The 20019-nt window shown below is 40.7% G+C and overlaps 1 protein-coding gene across 10 annotated transcripts in view; it reads left to right on the top strand.

Annotated features, from left to right (window-relative positions):
* AOPEP (aminopeptidase O (putative)) overlaps window positions 1-20019 on the top strand; it is a 205405-nt gene that overhangs the window by 95739 nt on the left and 89647 nt on the right. For all 10 annotated transcript variants that reach the window (XR_008819389.1, XM_056324322.1, XM_056324321.1 and 7 more), the window contains 2 exons: window positions 6891-6934; window positions 14708-14768. Coding sequence is in view for 9 of the 10 variants with exons in the window: in XM_056324322.1 (XP_056180297.1) it covers window positions 6891-6934; window positions 14708-14768 (105 nt within the window). In the remaining variant the exon portion in view is untranslated. The remainder of the gene's footprint in view (window positions 1-6890; window positions 6935-14707; window positions 14769-20019) is intronic.

The raw sequence follows: 20019 nt of genomic DNA, 5'->3' as shown, positions 1-20019 counted from the left end.
TCACTGTTCTTTGTTTATATCAAGATGTGTGATCAGAGAGAGGTACCTGTCTCGTGCCCCAGAACAGACAGTTCAAGAGTAGAAACATGCTGGCTATTTCTCAAGACAAGAATTGGAGTAATAATATGGCATCTTTAGTTGTGAAATAAAAGGTGTTCTAAACCCAGATCTGTTTAGTTACTGCTTCATTTCTAGGGTTCTCAAAATTATTTATTTCGACATACTTCTCAGTCATTGGGTCCTCACTCTTCTTTGCCTTTGATTCAAACATGCTACTTGCATCAACAGTGTAAAGAAAAATTTTTCTTTATCTCAATTCACAGTCTGTATCCAGATTTGATCTGCTCAGCAGCAGCCCAAAGCTGCAGTTGTGATTAAAATTGTTGGCTTCAGTGTGGACTGTGGTGAGAGCAGACAAGAGTCTTCAGGGAGTTTTAATTATGAGAGTCTAGCAAATCCTTACCAAACATGTATGAACGCATTTTTCAAAGGCTTTTTCAGTCTGGCAGAATGTCAGTAAATTTCACAAACTGCAGAATAACAGTTTCTTTATATAGGGAAAAGTTGTTTTCTAGCCTCTGGGTTTCTAGCCAGGGAAGAACAACAGGAGTATGTAGAGAAGTGAGATTATTTTATCATATGAATATCAACCAGTTTGTTAATAATGTAGTACTGTGCTGGCATGTGATTTCTAACTTGTATTTTCTTTCTGGCTTCATTAAATTACTTGCAACAAAAATGAAAAGCAAACTCTAATTTGTTTTATGATCTGACTTGGCGTTTATTTATGACTACCCTGGTCATCCACAAGTCTTTGCTCCGAAGTGTAAGGTCACTAGAACCTCTTAAATAAATGCATCAAAGCTTAAAAACCCCCACGTTATCCTGTAACTTTTCTCTGGGACACTTCTGGACCTTTACATCTGGGGAGAAAAAGAAAAAAAAAATAGCCTGAGGAAAAAATTTCAGTCCAGATGGTTAAAGTTTGGCAAAATTATAAGCAACTGAGAAGTCAGACCTATAATGCTATGTGTCATGCAGACTTGATAATAGGCAAATGTTAAAAGCCATGCAAATATGTTGTAAGGGGTAATTTGTTTTCCTACTCTGTTTTGGAGCATCAAAGTAGAAGCAGTTAAAATAAGATATAATAGATTCATCCTAATTTTAAGAAAGTGTGTCTAATGATGGTTACTGCCTTGTTCTTTAAAGATATTTGGAAAAAATGAAGACAGCTTTAATCACAAAAGAAACTTTTTCCTAGTATAATATACAGAACATAAACCCACTTCTAATACCAAAGTTCTCTTCAAGTATATTTTGGGATTGATTATAAAAACTTGATGTAATACAATCAGGGAGCATTAACAGTGTGAATATGTTGAGGATGACTACTTCAGCATTACTTGTCACACGCTTTCAAAATGACTCTAATCTTTTCATGTTCTCAATTTCCACATAAGCTTACTTTGTACCTCCAGCAAAGCTTCCACAAGTGGAAGGAGCAGTAGTCCTCTGTTTGTGTACAGAGTAATTCTGTTTGTGTACAGAGTAATGCTACAGAGCTGTTAAGTAGTACTATGAAGTAAGGGAATTTCATACTTCATCATCATGTCAGCAATACACTGTAGTTAGGACAGAACAACTCCTGGCATAGGTAATGATGGCATTATTGCCACAGCAACACTGAGCCCAGCCCTGGGTAATTTAGCTTTTGTCATAAGCAAATCTTGTATCCACTGCAACATAGACTGAATCTCCTCTCACTTTGTAGTCTGAAGGAGGAAGGCTTAACTGTGTTACCAATAGTTTCAAACGTGCAATCATTCTTTCTTTCATTCCCTAACAATGCCATAATCAGACAGAGAAACAGCATCTTTTGTTGAATGCTATGGCAGAGTCCCTAAATAACAGTTTTCTGCCTTTTAGGAAACATTCTTCAAGATTTTGGAGAGCAAGTAGTTGCAATCAGAAATCAGCCTGCATTTATGTATTGCCATGAGGAGTATCATTAGCCTATGAAACTTGTCTCCACAAAGATTAGTATTAATAAGTGGATGTATTGCTTTATGAAATAGCATATAAATTAATAATTCATATTAATAAATCCTCTTCTTATGAGATTGCTCTGAGGAGTGCACTGTGTCAAAGTGATAGTCATTAACTTGGTTCATGTATAGTCTGGGGTGCCAGAAAACCTTTGAGTGATAGCAGGTGTTACTTTCTAAAGAGGGCTTATCATACTGTTTTAAGTGAAGATGATAGTCATGCTATTCTGTTGGCATTGCACCTTCACTGTAAATCCATGAAAAAAATTCTAGCTACAGTTTCTTTCAAGAATTTACTCCTTAGTTGATGTGGTTGGCAGCAACATTGTGAATTTTGTCACAGAGTGAGTAGGTGTGATTTTCCAATCAGGTATGTGAACTAAGGGGAAAAAAATTAACTACGTGGTTATGTAATTAAAGACAGCTTAATAACAGAAGCACATGGAGAGAGTGCAAACACCCTTAATTTCTTAGCCTTTCAGTATGTGAATCTGCAGCCTTTAACAATTTTAATTATAGTTTGTGTGTGTGTATTCTATATTAAATAAAAGTAGGAATGTGGGATTGTGTTAAAGTAGTCATCAGGCTTTTCAAGCCCATTTTCTTTCAATATTGACACTTCTTGCTTGAGTGGGTTGGAAAACTGACAAACATAATGTATGTTGTATAAATAACTGAGCAGTATATCACCATAGTGGAGTGGGCACTCATCCGAGAGCCAGGGCTGCAGCTTCAGCTGGGGGGTCTGCACCATCTACCCCAGTGGTGGCTGATGCCTCCACCCAGACAGAGCTGCTGAAGGCAGAGGCTCCAGTGCAGGCCTCGGGCTGCAGGACGTGCCCACACCTTTCTCCTGGGGCAGGGACAGGCAGCAGACCTGCCTGCAAAACCGTGCCCAGATGGAGGACCTCCTGCAGCAGGTGGCTGAGCTGCAGGAGGTGGCGAGAAGGCTGCGTAACATCAGGGAGGCTGAGAAGGAGTTGACAGCTGGTCCCAAGTGCAGTCTGCAGTGGACTCACAGCCCACAGCCAGGCAGTGAAAAACTCCCCCATGGCCACACACAGAAGGGAGGGGGCCGATGATGCAGAAGAATGGAAGACTGTAACATCAAGGACCTGCAGGAGGAAGAGACTTCCCCCAAAGCCTGAGGTCCCCTTGCAGAACTGCTTTGCCACTCAGCCAGCTGAAAAGGAGAAATCTGTCACATCAGGAAAGATATTGGAGCTGCAAAAGGCAGCCTGATCTGCCTGTTGTGTAACAACTAAGAAAAGGCAGGGGGTGATAGTGGTCGGTGACTCTCTTCTGAGAGGTAGAGGCACCCGTTTGCTGACCTGATGCACTCTAGAGAGGTGTGCTGCTTACCAGGGGCTCATATCAGGGATGTAACCAAGAAACTACCTAACCATGTACAGTCCGCTGACTATTATCCACTGCTGTTGTTTCATGTGGGCACTAGTGATACAGCCAGGAGCAGTCTGAGAAGCTTCAAGAAGAATTGTAGAGCCATGGGAGCAAAATTAAAAGACTGGAGCACAGGCTGTTTTTTCCTTAGTGCTCCCAGTCAAAGGGAGGAGCAGCCAAACCTGGCAAATCAACAGCTGATTGCGGGACTGGTGCCACAGCCAGGGGTTTGGCTACTTACACCATGGGACTCTCTCTGAGAACCCTGGTCTGCTGGGGGTGATGGGGTCCACCCGACAGAGAAGGGGAAAAGCACCTTTGGTCACTTGCCAAGCTGGTGAAGAGGGCTTTAAACTAGAGGTGCTGTGGGAGGGAAACCTCAGTCCATCCCACTCCAGCCAGTTTGGTACCAGTGCCAGCAACAGATGCCCAGAGCCCGGAGAGGGATCACAGGGCAGCAGCAGAGCACCTGAAGAGCAGCACAAGGGGATTCCAGGCACTCCAGGCAGTTGAGACAGGTTCATTGGGGGCCCAACTTAAATGCCTCTGTGCAAACACATGTAGCTTGGGGAATAAACAGGAGTTAGAGATGTGCACACACCTGCAGGGGAATGGTCTTACTGGCATCACAGAGACATGGTGGGATGACTCTTATCACTGGAGTCTTGGGATGGAAGGACACAAGCTCTTTGGGAAGGACAGGCAGGGGAAAAGAGGAGGGGGTATCACTCTCTATGTCAGCAACCAGCTGGAGTGCGTGGAGCTCCATCTGGGAATGGATGGGTAGCCAACCAAGAGCTTATGGGTCAGGATTAAAGGGAGGACAGGAACAGGTGACATTATAGTGGGGGTCTGCTACAGGCCACCTGAGTAGGAAGACCAAGTGGATGAGACCCTCTATAGACAGGTAGGAGCCACTTCATGTTCACAAGCCCTGGTCCTCATGGGGGACTTCAGCCACCCTGACATCTGTTGGAGGAACAACACACCAGGGCCTAGGCAGTCCAGGAGGTTCTTGGAATGTGTGACTGGTAACTTCCTTCTCCAAGTGACAGGGGAGCCAGTAGGGACAGGTGCCATGCTGGCCTATGTTCTCACCAACAAGGAGGGGCTGGTGGGGAATATGAAGCTCAAGGGCAGCCTTGACTGCGGTGACCATGAAATGGTGGAGTTCCAGATCCTTAGGGCAGCAAGGAGGATGCACAGCAAGACCACTAACCTGAACTTCGGGAGAGCTGACTTTGGCCTCTTCAGGGAGCTGCTTGGTAGAGTACCATGGGATGGAGCCCGGGAGGAGGAAAGCTGGTTAATATTCAAGGATCACTACCTCCAAGCTCAGTAGCGATGTGTCTCAGCAAAGAGGAAGTCAGGCAAAAACACCAGGAGACCTGCATGGATGAACAAGGAGCTCCTGGACAAAATAAGGAAGCCTGCAGGGTGTGGAAGCAAGAACAGGTAGCCTGGAAGAATACAGAGAAACTGTCCAAGCAGCCACAGACCAGGTTAGGAAAGCCGAAGCACTAATAGAATAAGCTGGCCAGGGACATAAAGGGCAACAAGAAACTCTTTTATAGGTATGTCAGCGCTAAAAGGAAGACTGGGGAAAACATGGGCCCTTTCCAGAAGGATACAGCAGACCACCTTTGTCAGGACATGGAGGATGCTGAGGTACTCAATGACTTCACCTCAGTCTTCACCAGCAAATGCTCCAGCCACACAGCCCAAGTCTCAGAAGGCAAATGCAGTGTCTGGGAGAATAAAGGACTGCCCACTGTAGGGGGAGATCATGTTTGAGACCATCTGAGGAACCTGAAGGTGCACAAGTCCATGGGACCTGATGAGGTGCATCTGTGGGTCCTGAGGGAACGGGCACATGAAGTGGCTAAGCCCCTATCCATCATATTTGAGAAGCCGTGGTAGTTGAGAGAAGTCCCCATGGACTGGAAGAAGGTAAAAATTTTTAAAAACAGAAATAAGGAAGACCCAGGGAACTACAGTCTATTGAGTCTCACCTCCTAGCAAGATCATGGGGCAGATCCTCCTGGAAACTCTGTGAAGGCACGCAGAAAATAAGGAAGTGATTGGTGGCAGCCAGCATGGGCTTCACAAAGGGCAAGTTGTGCCTGGCAAATTTGGTGGCCTTCTGTGATGGGGTTGCAGCATTGACAGATGAGGGAAGAGCGACAGACATTATCTACCTGGGCTTGTGCAAAGCTTTTGATACTGTCCCACATGACATCCTTGTCTCTAAACTGGAGAGACATGGGTTTGGCAGGAGGGCCACTGAATGGATAAAGAATTGTCTGGATGGTCGCACTCAAAGAGTTGTGGTCAACAGCTCAATGTCAGGAAGAGACCAGTGACAAGTGACGTTCCTTAGTGGTTCGTACTGGTGCCAGTGCTATTCATCGTCTTTGCTGGCAACATGGACAGTGAGATCAAGTGCACCTTCAACAAGTTTGCCGACAACACCAAGCTGTGTGGTGCAGTCAACATGCTGGAGGGAAGCGGTGCCATTCAGAGGACCCTTGGCAGGCTGGGGAGCTGGGCCCATGCAAACCTCATGAAGTTGAACAAGGCCAAGTGCAAGGTCCTGCACCTGCGCTGCACCAGTCCCCAGAACCAATATGGCCTGGGCAGAGAATGGATTGGGAGCAGCCCTGAGGAGAAGGCCCTGGGGATGCTGGTGATGAAAAGTTCAACATGAGCTGGCAACACGCGCTTGCAGCCCAGAAAGCCAACCGTATCCTGGGCTGCATCAAAAGAAGTGTGGCCAGCAGGTCGAGGGAGGTGATTCTGCCCCTCTACTCTGCACTGGTGAGACCCCTCCTGGAGCACTGCGTTCAGGTCTGGGGTCCCCAACATAAGAAGGACATGGGCCTGTTGCAACAAGTCCAGAAAGAAGTGGGCCATGAAGATGATCAGAGGCTGGAGCACCTCTCCTATGAGACAGGCTGAGAGAGTTGGCGTTGCTCAGCCTGGAGAAGAGAAGGCTCTGGGCAGACCTTACAGTATACTTGCAGGGGGCTTATAAGAAAGATGGGGACAGACTTTTCAGTAGGGCCTGTAGTGACAGGGCAGGGGGGTAACGGCTTTAAACTGGAAGAGGGTGGGTTTAGATTAGATATTAGGAGGAAATTGTTCACTGTGAGGGTGGTGAGGCACTGGCACGGGTTGCCCAGAGAAGCTGTGGCTGCCCCATCCCTGGAAGTGTTCAAGGCCAGGCTGGATGGGGCTTTGGGCAACCTGGTCTAGTGGCTCATGTCCATGGCAGGGGGCTTGGAACGACATGATCATTAAGGTCCCTTCCAACCCAAACTATTCTATGATAGAAACTTCTTTATTATCATTCTGTTACCATCAGTCTTTAAACTGCTCACTAGCAATTCAGGCTGTTGTCTTCATAATCATACTAATGCTGGTTCTTTGTTTGTTTTCCAGGATTTTCTTTGTATGTTGTTGGAAGACATCCCTGAGCAACAGAAGTAAGTGAGAACCAGGCTAGAAAAATCAAAGAATAAAGTAGAAATGAAATTTAAGTATCAGCCTTGCTATCCAGAAATAGTAGGATTTCTTTAATACTTTTCTGCTTGTTTTTTTCAAGTGTGCGTGTGTATCTTTCTCTGAAAATTCTCATACATACATACATACACAAAAAATATGAGACTTGCCATGTTATTGCTATCCCATGCTCCATCCCCAAGCAGTGCCTCTAGCTTGCATGTTAGGGCACCACTGGGGTCCTGTGCTCACTATGTGATGTGAAGTGCCAGGCACAGCTGCAGGCTCAAATTAATCTGTGATTCTCCTCCCAGCTGCATTCAGCACATGGCACCTTAGAGCAAGGAGGCCAGAGCTTTGTTGTGGATCTGGGAAACTGGAGAAGATGAATTTTTTTCTCAAGCGCTAGTCTGGTACCATCCCCTCCCTGTCATACAATGTGCCAAACAGGGAAGGATGGAAAATACTCGTGGAAATCCAGTGTTAATTGCCTGACATGTCCTTCAAAATCCTCCTACATGTAACTGTAACTGGTTGAAGATGATACATTTAGTCCTTAGCAGAGCTTTGAATCTATACCTGATTATCTGTTGGTTTGTTCTGTGCTACTACAGACTGTGCTACAAACACAGTTTTTTTTTGTAGTGGAACTTTGCATATTACAATTGTTAAAAATAATGTATTCACCTGAAAAATGCAATTTTAGGGAGTAGGATTCCCAAAGTCTTCATAAATCTGAGTGAGCAGTTTGAGAAAAAAGAAGATATTCATAGAAGTCAAATGTATTGGGGTTTTTAGTGAAATACTTCTGTTCTTAGGGTGTGAGGGACAGAGAAGCTAGATGTCATTGAGTTAATGTGTTTTGTGGCATCATGAGTTTAGTCTCAGTGGTGTTACATTTTCCAGTGATGTACCATAAGATGATACTTTGTTCGTATCATTAGATACGGCTTTCCAGCCCAAATATAATCAGGAATATTAAATGGAATATGGGAAAGTGTTTCATTTAATGGCATGATTATATATTGATTTGTTAATGGAATCTGTTTTCCTTCCTTTTTTTATTTGTGTTTCTCTGAAGTCCAATCCCAATGCAAAATGTTATTTGAATAAGCGTATGATTTTTTTCTGCCTAGAAACATGCCAAAATGTTTAAACTTCCAACTAATGCAAAAAGAAGTATTTCTTGCATCACACAGAGTGTATGAACATAATTTTAGATCTGTGGTAATTCATTTTACAATCAGACATATAGCATATATGAACTTACCTACTGCCAAAATTACTTTGGGTGCAAATATCAATAGCAATGCCAAGAATCATAGAAAATCTGGATATACAGAAAGCCTTTATTTCTTATCTGCTACAAAGACGTTTTTTCATTCTTGAATGTATTCTGTTGTTAGTACAGAAATACTAGCCTGAGGTAAAAACAAAGGGAGGAAGGATAAAACCGGAATATTTTTAGAGATCATCTGCTGTTGAGTGATTTTTTTGCACAAAATTTGTTTTAGGAATGAAGTGCATTTTAAGATGAGAGCAACAAAATTCTTCATAGTATACAAAACCTCCCAGACTTGTGCAGTAAAAGTCAATTAAAAAAAGTCAAGTAAAATTTTAATGGTTAAACTCAATGCTTCTTACTTGAAAAATATTAAGCATTCTAAAATACTGAAGTTTGTAATGGAGGCTGGACTTAATAATGAAAAAAAAAAAGGAAGAAAAAAATTATTAGTAGGGAATCAAGACAAATTCTGCCCTCAGCTGTGGTAACAAAGGCAAACTACTGTAGCTAGGTGTAGAATTTGGCTTATGGGAGACTTCGGTCATGAGAATTGGATTAATATTTAGAAAGCCATCATACAACAGTGTGGAATTTTTCTGTAAGTATGACATCACAATAATACAACATTAGCTTTCTGCTATTGGATACAGCAGACTATATCTAAGATTCTCACTCTTTCAGTACTTAATTCCTTTAGTTTTTAGTTACAGGAGATTTTTTAGTAATGCACAGTGATAAGCAGTGCCAAGATAGATGTGGACTTTACTTCTTAAGTGGCAGTCATTGTTTTTTGCTGTTTTCTGTACTCAGAGGGTGATTAAATGCCTGGTTTGTAGGGCTACTTCACTTGCTGCACTGACTCAGTATTAATGGCATGTTAGCTGTAGGAATCCGTTCTGCAAGGCAGGATCCTCCTGTTTCTGGACAGAGGCTGAATGCGGACACCAGACAGGCCTAGCACTACCTTCTGGTCCTTTAGAATTTCCTAACTTGCCCTTAAGAAACATTATTTCTGTATGTGAAGGGCTAACGGCAAGAAGGACAAGCAAATACCTATCATTATCCTCTGTTTTCAAAGCCCTTTAAAATATAACATTCACTGGCTATAGTCTTACATTATCTTGGCCTTTCTTTAGAAAATCTAGAATACTTCCCACCTGTCTGAGGCATCTTATTTCCTGATCTATAATTTGGAACTTCACTATATTAAAAAAAACCCAAACCTAAACCAAACAACAACAAAAAAGCCTCATATGTGTCTGTATATCACAGTGCACTAGGCCTGATAAAACTCCCAGTGGCTCTGTTCTCCTCGAGGCTTAAACCCATAGTCTTTGCTGTAAACTGATTCTCTCCACATCTGCCCAACATGTGAGCACTGCAAAGACTCGTGTTTTTAAGTCTGTGTAATATAGGGTGAGTTTTGCCAGCCTCAGATAAATCAGAGTTGCATCTGTTTGTGCTCTTTACAACTGCAGATTTTTTTGAGCAGGTCAGTCCTGTTCTTTGGGGTTTTCTGATAGTATTTTTTTGTATTTAATTGCACTCAATAAAATAAATAAGTGTACTAATAAAGCTATGGTTTTAATACTACATGATAGACAAAGGAAGGCTTGCGTTACAGCTCTTCTATTTGTACTGTTAATAACCGAGGCTTACTAACCATGCTGGATGTCTTCATAAACTGTCAGTTAAGTACTAAATCAGTGTGAAAGTAATGCTGCAGTTTCAAACTATGCAGCTATAGAGGTATATGTCTCTTTCATATTTGCTTTCTTTGTTACTCACATTGTCACGGATGTGGTGATGTTGATTGAGACAAACAGCTGGTAGGCACCTAACTCCCAAAGCAGATCACTGGCAAACATTTTTTCCCAGTGGTTTTGATTCCTGCATTTTTTTTTAAGCCAGAATGTATATGCTGGACAAAACCCAAAGGAAATCTTATCTGCAGGAAGCTATGGCTAGCTGACAGAATCACTCATCAGGCACTACTACTTGAATGCTCTAACTATGCCTCCGTATTTAGCTGGAGTGGCTTACTTTGAAAATGACTGATGTGACGAATGTGTATATCCAGATGAAGCAGATATGCTTATTGAAGTATTTTTAGTTGGATATAGCAGACTTAATCGTTTTTACAAAGAAAAAAAAAGAAAAAAATTTGCATATGTTCATGTGCACTGTTCATTTGCTGCAACATCTTATTCTAAAAGTGGTTTCTTCTTGATTGAGGAATTAAGTAGGTTTGTGTTAGTTTGTAGAGTGCCTTGGAGCCTTGTGCAATGAAAACGATATATAGACATCTTTGACAGTGCTAATTTTCAAATTATCATTAATGTTAGTATTTTACAGACATGGCTCTGAAGCATTGAATCTTGCCATGAACAGCACATATGCACATTAGGTGATCATTCCTAGGCTGATCAGCTTATTGTCTAAACAAATAGACAAGGGATAAGATAATGGATGTAACTGCATTCTCATTTTACAGGACGGAACTGTAGTACAAAGCTACTGAAGAGCCTGCCCAGCCTTCTAAGAGTTCTGTTAATAGTGCCAGTCAACTGAACTCAGATCTCACAGTCCAATACAGTGCCTTAAGCAGAAGGCCATTCAGGAAAACACACACACACACACACCAGATTTAAGTCCTTACAGCTGCTTAATTGCAACATGAGCAGGTGGAGAGTGCATTTCTGAATATGGATGCTTTACTGAACTGCAGCCCCTAGAAATATCAGGCCCTGTGTCCTTTCTCTAGGACATTTATTTTGAAATAGCAGTCTGTTTGTGATCTATTTTGGGGACTTGATCTGAAGACCAATAAGTTCGTGGAAACCTTTCCAAGGACTTCACAGTTCCCTATTGACTCTCAACACAGTCAGTCTATCTTTGCGATAGCCTGCATATTACTAATAGACTGGGGGGGAAAGAGGGAGTGGCTGTCAACTGCTAAAACAAATTGCTTTTTTTGATGGGTGCCAACAAGAATGTCTTAAGTTGGAAAGAAAAAAGAAAAAAAAGGTGTGTGCAAGTACAAAGAGGACTACATATAGGCACATGACCGGTGTTTACCTGAAACTGAGGGTGCTGCAGGCAAAGAAATAGTAGTGTTTTGTCTTTGCCTTTGAGAAAAATTTCAGCATTTTTAGAGAAGATGAGCAACTTACTAGTGGTGTTTCTGCCTGAATTAGTATGGTGTCAAAACAGTGCAATTCCCTTCACTGGCCTAAGCCCATTTCAAAGCCAGTGTTTTGAAATGACCTGTTGTTGGCTTTAAAAGAAATAGAGGGTATATTAAAAAAAGGCTATACACAGCAAATGTAGCATAGGTTATTTGCATAGATTTTTTTTCTTTTCTGAGGAAATCTCACACTTAAAGTTTAGTTTCAGGGGGCAGGGGTAGGGAAGGACAAACTGGAATTGTAAGACTGTGGTTCTTATCCCTAAGTAAAACAAATTAAATGCACAAGCAAGGGTGTTTTTTCCTAGCTGCTAGCATTGGAACACTGAGATGTATTGGTTTTGATTGATGCAATAACAAAAAAAATGTTACTCTGATTATTCTGCTTGAGGCAGAATAAATGGAATGATCCACCTGGTCTACCCTTGACTATGCAAAATTTGTGTGTCGGGTTTTCAGTTAGTCCTGTATGTGCTTTCCTGTAGTAAACAGACAAGAAATAAGAACTCCAGAAAAAAGTCATCCTGAGGAGGTGAATTGGCTTACTGTTGGGAAATACCCTTTCTCTACATTCCCTGTGGAATGGACTCAGCTAACTAACTTAGAATAGACACCAATTTTTAGAGCACTGTGGTACGGTGAAGCTAAATATAAGCCTGAAAAATACAGCAATCAAATGCTCTAAATATAATAACTTTGCACAAATAACAAGGTGTTACTAAGAGCTGACCAAATCTGGATGCTTAGTAATTCATTTGCATGTAGAACACATTACAAACTTGACATACATGTTCAGTTACATATATATATATATATACACACACACATATTTATATATATATAGTGATCAGACATGCAGCGTTTCCTGAAAATTCATAATCCTGGCCATGTAGAAATGCTTCTGTTTGACTGCTGCAATCATTTGAACAAGATGATCAGAGGGAAATTTTTGTTTGTCTGTGATAGTCTGTGATCTCGTAATGTTACAGGAAGTGCTCTGACACTTCACATTTAGTGATTAGGAAGTTTTCTTTGTCTCTATGGGAATTGTTCTTCCTTCTGGGACTTTTAAAGTCATCTCAGCCAGGCTGGTATGTCATCTCTTTCTTATAAAGACACTGTTGAAGTGAAGTTTAGACATAAATTACCTGAGCTATTGTAATACATTACCAGCAACAAACAGACCAGAGCTGTTTCTGCATGAGGGCTCCTTGTCCTGCACTACAAGATGTAACTGATCAAAAGCTGAAGAAAACTATTAATAGAAAATGAAAGCATGTATAAATTACTTTATTGTCATTGTAATTTGAATGTTCTTTTTGTTTAATTTGTAGCTTCTTCTAATTTTCAGTATGATGCTATAGCCTGTGTATGCAAGCATATCTTAGTAGCTGAATGACATAAGGCACCACTGTAAGGCAAGACTTTCTTATATTTAAGGCACTTGGAGTCTGTTTTTTGTCTTTGTTACAAAATCCCTATGTATGTTGGACAAGCTTATTGAATGGATTACTTGTTTCTTGCATACACTTTTGAACAATTGCTCAGTAAGAAGCCTGACTCTATTTTGATCAGATTCTCCCACCCCTAACTCACATTGGCAGCATTTTTTTCTCTTAGGTAGACCTGCTCACTAATAGGCTTCCTCCAGAATACTGCTCAGTGTAAGTAGGGATGGCAGATCTCCCACCACAGTGTTGTAGAGTAGAGGTTGTAGCTGTTAATTCTACCTCAAAGGAATGCTAGCACATAGTTCTGCTTGGAGATGGAGGGTAGATTTTTCATCATGGATTCAACAAGGATAAGAATATCTAACTCGGGATGTAAGCCATGTCTGGAAAAGTGCTGTTGGTACATCTGTTAATATTAGTAATTTAAATCACTGGTCATTCCAAATAAAACTAAAGTAAGTTAAGTAAATGTAATAACTATGATCAATAAACACAGAAATTTTTACTCTGTGTTCCACGGTCATCCACTAACATATACTTTGGAGACTCCGTAAGATCTCTAAGCCTTAGTTTTCCCATTTGCATGTCTGACATAACAGTGATTGATCTCTCTCCCGTTGGCATAGTGAAAGGTAATATTTAAAGGTGTTTAAAAATCGTTCAGTAAAAATGACTGATGTATTCATTAAAAATCCTTCTTAGTCACTGGTACAGTCCATAAATCAACCTCCTTTAGGGTCAGACTTTTGAGTACAAATTTGTCAGGGGTTGGGGGGAAGAAAGGCAACTTCTATTTTACGTAATTCAAATAAAAATTGTATTGGGTTGCTTACCTTCCTGTTTCAGAGCTTTGAAATGGGTGTTCTTTCCATGAATGCTGGTTTGGTTATGGGTCTAGATTACACATGTGAAGGTAGCTACAAGTATTAGAATGAGTCTTCCCGAGGCATTACCATGCACATCTGTTCCACTTCTTAGAACGTTTACCGTCAAGTTCCTTTTTTCAGTACTGGCATCCTGCAAGGACAGTGTGACTTCTTAAAAAAATTTTTTTTTTAATTGGCTTCCCTGCAAGTAGGGAAGACTTCAACCAGAGTTGAAGTAAATGCAACAGAAGTTGCTTACAAAGTGAAAGAGGAAATAGAACTGAATTTGCAAATACTTATGCCTGTAGTTATTTCAGTCCCACACATCTTGATCATGAAAAACTGTTCCTTTTGTTGGGGCTGCAGACTATTCTGTGACTTTACTGTGAATATTATCAGGATATAAAGAAAGTGCATAAAAGATGAAACTAACATCTATTAGATACTTGGTGACTTTGAGGATTAATAACCACCAGTGCCTTTTAAGAACAAAAAGTTTAAGGAAGTTGTATTTAGTTTCATTTTCTTTAGTATTTTATATTTACATTTAAGCTGCTTCTGAAATAAAATATTGGGTATGAATGTCTGCAGCTAAATTTACTTGGGGGTTGATTTTTTTTTCTGTAAAGAAACAAAGATGCACTCAATAAGTGGGGCATCTGTTCATACTTTACATGTTTCATAAATGCATGTTACTGTCTTACACTTTCTTTGTCAATCCTCATAAGCACTGAATTTATCATTTGAGTTTTAAGCACACAAAACGTAATCTGTCTTTGATTTGCTTATATCACCTCTGATGGTATAATTCATTAAAAAAACCCAAGAATGTAGTACCACTGCAGTACAACCAGTACTTGGAATTCAGGGTTTTGTTCAGCTTCTAAAGGGTTAATTTTTATGTGGAAAAATTGGTGGGTTTTTGTGTGCCTTCTAATTTATTTTTAAATTTTTTATTTATTTTTAAGATCTGGGTTAACTGTAGAAAGTATCATCCAGAATTGGCTTGACACTCCCGGAATACCAAAGGTAAATGCAAACTACTAGTTCCCAGTTCCTTCTGCAGTCTTGTATTTCTTGCTACATTATATGTTATTTAAATAACTACCTGACCTTATAAATGGTATGGTTTTAAATAAACAGTTTTGACGATGGCTGTTTTCCACATCTTTATATGGGTTTAGCTTTTATTGTTTGCAGGTTTTTGCTTCTACCATTGTCTCAACAAACCTGTAAAAGGGCAAATCTTACAAAACTTATTCTATTGCTTATTAATACTGTAGTCACATGGAAGTATGCTTTACAATATAGTGGTGGACTCTACTAAATGTAAGCAGCGTTGTTCACAGTTGTCAGTATGTGAATTACTGGAAAGCCATACTGACAGCAGTAATTAAATGTTAAATTATTTGTAGATATTTTGTGAATATTGTGACTTGCTCATGAATCTGCTGCATGGGTAACATGTTACATTGGTGTTCCAGCTTTGTTGCAGTTGAGACTGAGCACTATTTTCTGCTTTTAATAGTAAAAGTTTTCATATGAACGTTTTAAATTCTGTGAAGTGAAAATGCTTAGTTGTGTCTGTGCTATGTGGAGGCTGCAATTATATGTTTTGGTTGAAAATTGACATTAACTGATGAAAGATACCTCTGTATAAATTGTCCTGAAAAACACTTTGACACAAATGAAGTTATTATTATATACTTGGGGCTCAATTTCTAACTGATTTCCCCTAATTTGGCATCCCCTAGGTTGCTTGGGATGTATAGAATCATAGAATAGTTTGGGTTGGAAGGGACCTTAAAGATCATGTAGTTCCAAGCCCCCTGCCATGGACATGAGCCACTAGACCAGGTTGCCCAAAGCCCCATCCAGCCTGGCCTTGAACACTTCCAGGGATGGGGCAGCCACAGCTTCTCTGGGCAACCCGTGCCAGTGCCTCACCACCCTCACAGTGAACAATTTCCTCCTAATATCTAATCTAAACCCACCCTCTTCCAGTTTAAAGCCGTTACCCCCTGCCCTGTCACTACAGGCCCTACTGAAAAGTCTGTCCCCATCTTTCTTATAAGCCCCCTGCAAGTATACTGTAAGGTCTGCCCAGAGCCTTCTCTTCTCCAGGCTGAGCAACGCCAACTCTCTCAGCCTGTCTCATAGGAGAGGTGCTCCAGCCTCTGATCATCTTCATGGCCCACTTCTTTCTGGACTTGTTGCAACAGGCCCATGTCCTTCTTATGTTGGGGACCCCAGACCTGAACGCAGTGCTCCAGGAGGGGTCTCACCAGTGCAGAGTAGAGGGGCAGAATCACCTCCCTCGACCTGCTGGCCACACTTCTTTTGATGCAGCCCAGGATACGGTTGGCTTTCTGGGCTGCAAGCGCGTGTTGCCAGCTCGTGTTGAACTTTTCATCACCAGCATCCCCAGGGCCTTCTCCTCAGGGCTGCTCCCAATCCATTCTCTGCCCAGGCCATATTGGTTCTGGGGACTGGTGCAGCGCAGGTGCAGGACCTTGCACTTGGCCTTGTTCAACTTCATGAGGTTTGCATGGGCCCAGCTCCCCAGCCTGCCAAGGGTCCTCTGAATGGCACCGCTTCCCTCCAGCATGTTGACTGCACCACACAGCTTGGTGTTGTCGGCAAACTTGTTGAAGGTGCACTTGATCTCACTGTCCATGTCGCCAGTAAAGATGTTCTCAGTACAGACCCTAGTGCTTACACAGTGCTTGCATTTGTTTCCAGTTTGCATTAGCATCTAAAAAAACCACCACGCTTTGAAGAGTTAGAGTAAGTACTGGTTCGCATGGGCTAAAGTGAAAGTACTGAGACAGCATGGCTGAGGCTCTGAGGAGTTAGTATAGTTGCAGGTAGAATTGTCAAAATAGGTGCAGAGCTCAACAGAGTAAGCAGTGGTCACTGAACTTGAGCTGTACCCAGACACTGTGGTTGAGCTCTTCCCTTGACAGCTTTAGAGGTGTGCATGTCCATTGTTCTCTGCATGCTGTACAAGGTTCCTTGGGAAGTTTTATCCTGAAATCAAAATGTTCAAAGACTAATATTTGAAGACACTACAAAATCAAGGTGGAGTTTGGGTTTTTTTCTATAAAATTGCTGAAACTATAATTAGCTTTAATTGGAAGAGAGAAAAGGACAGGACAGTAAATATCATTATGCATCTTGATGTTCAGTCATTGCTTGAAAAGCGGCCTTGATTTTATGCTATGTTTTGAACAAGGTTTTGTGCCTGATAAAAAATTCAATACATTGTAGAACAGCTGGCATAGGGGAGTAATTGGTGTTGCACAGCTGTAGTTGTAAGATGCTGAACTGTCTGTCTGAGATGGAAGAGTTTTCTGGCATCATACTTACACATATCTCTTTAAGGATGTGCCTTATTAGTGTCCCACAATCAACTCTAAAAATCACAAATAAGGTAGATGGGAGCAGACAAAAACATTGAAAATTGTTTTGATTCTGATGAAAACTGAACTCTGTTTTCCTGACTACCATAAGTTGATCAGAATGAACAGTGAATAGTTTCATTATGCCCTGCAAGTATCTATTGATTGTGTAAGCAAAACATGTATCAAAAATATTTCCACACCCAAGTGGCTTGTTGATAGATCATTGTGAATTTTCTTAAAGACTAGAGATTTCCCTGGTAGTTTGGCTGTTCTGTAGAAACAACGTGAGCAGGAATGGTGCTGATTTAGTATTCTGCTTCTGAGCTTCAGCATGCTGACCTCTTCCCTCAAGAACAGTTTTGCTGATTTACCCTTGTTGCCTTAGGGAGCTAATTTCCATTTTATTGAAAGAACTGGAGTTGTTGTAATTCAGTGAATAGGAAACTTTATTTCCTTTTTGCTTTATTAAGTCCTTTGGGGAGCCCTTATTCCTGACTAAGACTGTAGAGGTTGCTTAGGAGCTCTCAATATGTTTGTATCTATAATCTAAATATGACTGTATTTACTGACTAGAGAAGTATAAATGTACTCGTGTGCTGTACAGGAGCTGATACTGAAACCCCCTTTAAAAGTATTTAGATTATCTTTATTTCAGCAAGCTATTGACTTGGCTAGTACAACGAATCTGTGTGAAGGCACGTAGACCACTTTCTTACATGCAGGTGAACTACTTGCATCATAAATAGCAACCCAGGAACGCCACAGAACAGACCTACTCTCTCTCATGTGTCGCCAGGTGAGTGGGCTAGGGTGTGTGTAGAGGAAGGTTTCTGTCAGTTCCTTTGGGCAAAGTCATACAGCGGAGCCAGCCAGTCAGGCAGTGTGAGCAGTGTGAGGGACAGTGTCCGCTGCAGCTGACTGCCTTTCTTGAGTTCTGGAGCAACTGAAAAGCAGCTGGTGAATCCAAAGATGTCCCAAAGGCAGAGAAGCAGCACCCTGTGCCCTACATAGAAATCAGCAACTTTTACCACTCTTATTTTACGGACATAGTAAATGGAGTCCTGTAACATGACAGTTAGTCACTCTTCATTCTGCAGCAGCTACTCTTAGAGGTATTTCTTAGTGCTTTAGTGCATATGTATGAGAAATGACTTGACTGATAATTTAAACATTTCAAATTTACAAATACTCTCTGAGACTTCACTGCATTTGGAAAGGAAGCTTCCTTACTGGAGAGACTGTCTTAAGTAATGGGACTGGGAAATACACATCATGCTGTCTATTCTGAAAATTGAGTTAGAATGTGGTTCCTTTATATCTATCCCATATGAGAATTTTTGTATTTTATAGTTACTGTGGGTTTTTCCATGGCATCTTTGTAAAGGTTAATGTTATGAAAAGGGTGTGTGGTAATGCCTGGCCAATTCTTTCTTACATGGAAGAGTGCCACAGCACAGTGGTTGTCTTCAGGCTTGCTGTGCAGGAAGGTTTTCTCACAAACAAAACAAAAAGGAACAGAAGAGATAAAAAGCAAGCATTTCTGAAATACAAGCTTTCATGAGGATTTTTCTCTGGGAACATGTCATGGTGGTGTTAAATAGGGTGGAGCATATTGTGTTGCTGAAAATATATTTTATCAAATCAAGTAATCTTCATTATAGCAACTTTTCATCATGTGCAAGCAGTGATGACTTAACATCACTAACTTTACTCAATGAGTGAAGCTGGCAAGGAGTAGAATCAGAGGAACAAAACAGGATCTAAAGCTAGAAAACACCTATGAAATCATTTAAGTCCACTTCATCCCTACTGCTGATGATTTGTTCTCTTATGTACAGTTTCTATTGTGTCTTTCAGTCTATGTAATGTTTAATTATAGACTGAAAGACCTTATGTTTCTTGAGGAAGATTGTCTCATTTCTGCACAGACTTGTCTTTCTGTTATATTGCCCAGTTATTCTCACCTGAATATCTTATTCTACCCTAGATAATTAAACTTTTTTAAAAAATGCTGAGTCTTTCCCCATTTTGAACTGTTGTAACACTCTTAATTGAGTAGACCAATAAACATTAGTCTCTGCATCTCACGAACCCCTACATGTATTTTTTAACTCATTCCAGTTTCACCACCTTTTCTTTTGCCTCTGAAACTGCATTGTTTCATAACATACTATTATTTACTGGTAAACTTGCTATCTTGAATGTTCCTTGCTGTGTATTTCATTTGTTAACTTGTGTTAGGAAAAGAATCTTCTCCAGGTTCATTCTTACTGTTAAAAAAGAAAGGGAGAAAAAAAAAAGAAAAGAAAAAAAAAGGGTAGTTGGCCTACTCTTTCATGATTTTTAGTTTCCAACAAATATAACAGTGTACTCTACAAGTCTTACGTGATCACATAATTGCAGGCACTAGGATAAACACACCAAACATCCCCTCAAAATTATGAAAAAATTGCAAGAGGTGATAGCACTGCTGTCTCCCTCTCCTAGTCCCTTTTGCTACTTTATCCTTCTGTTAAAGCTTAATTCTTATCCACTGCTCTACCTTAAACAGTATTTCCTGATTAAAGTAAGTACTGCCGACAGGTATGTCAGGGTATGTACAGTTCATACTGTTTATTGCAAGAATGCTACTCCATGCTTTCTTATTCTGAATGAACGTTGGAGTACAGCCTCCTGTTACAATACTAGGAATTTTGCTATTTAAAAATAATTCTTATTTTTTCCTCTCTGTACTGCTTCTTGTTACTGTGGGAAAGGAGTAGTTTAAGCTCTGTCTACTAATATTATGTATAAATAATCTACATTTCTGGAAGTACACAGTTAAAGGAAATCTTCCAGTGGAGAATATTCATTTATTCATAGAATTTTTGGTTTTG

This window comes from Falco biarmicus, chromosome Z (assembly GCF_023638135.1).
Source record: "Falco biarmicus isolate bFalBia1 chromosome Z, bFalBia1.pri, whole genome shotgun sequence".
Classification (NCBI taxonomy): Eukaryota; Metazoa; Chordata; class Aves; order Falconiformes; family Falconidae; genus Falco; species Falco biarmicus.
The sequence above is the reverse complement of the archived record's forward strand: the minus strand, read 5'-3'. Positions and strand labels throughout refer to the sequence as shown.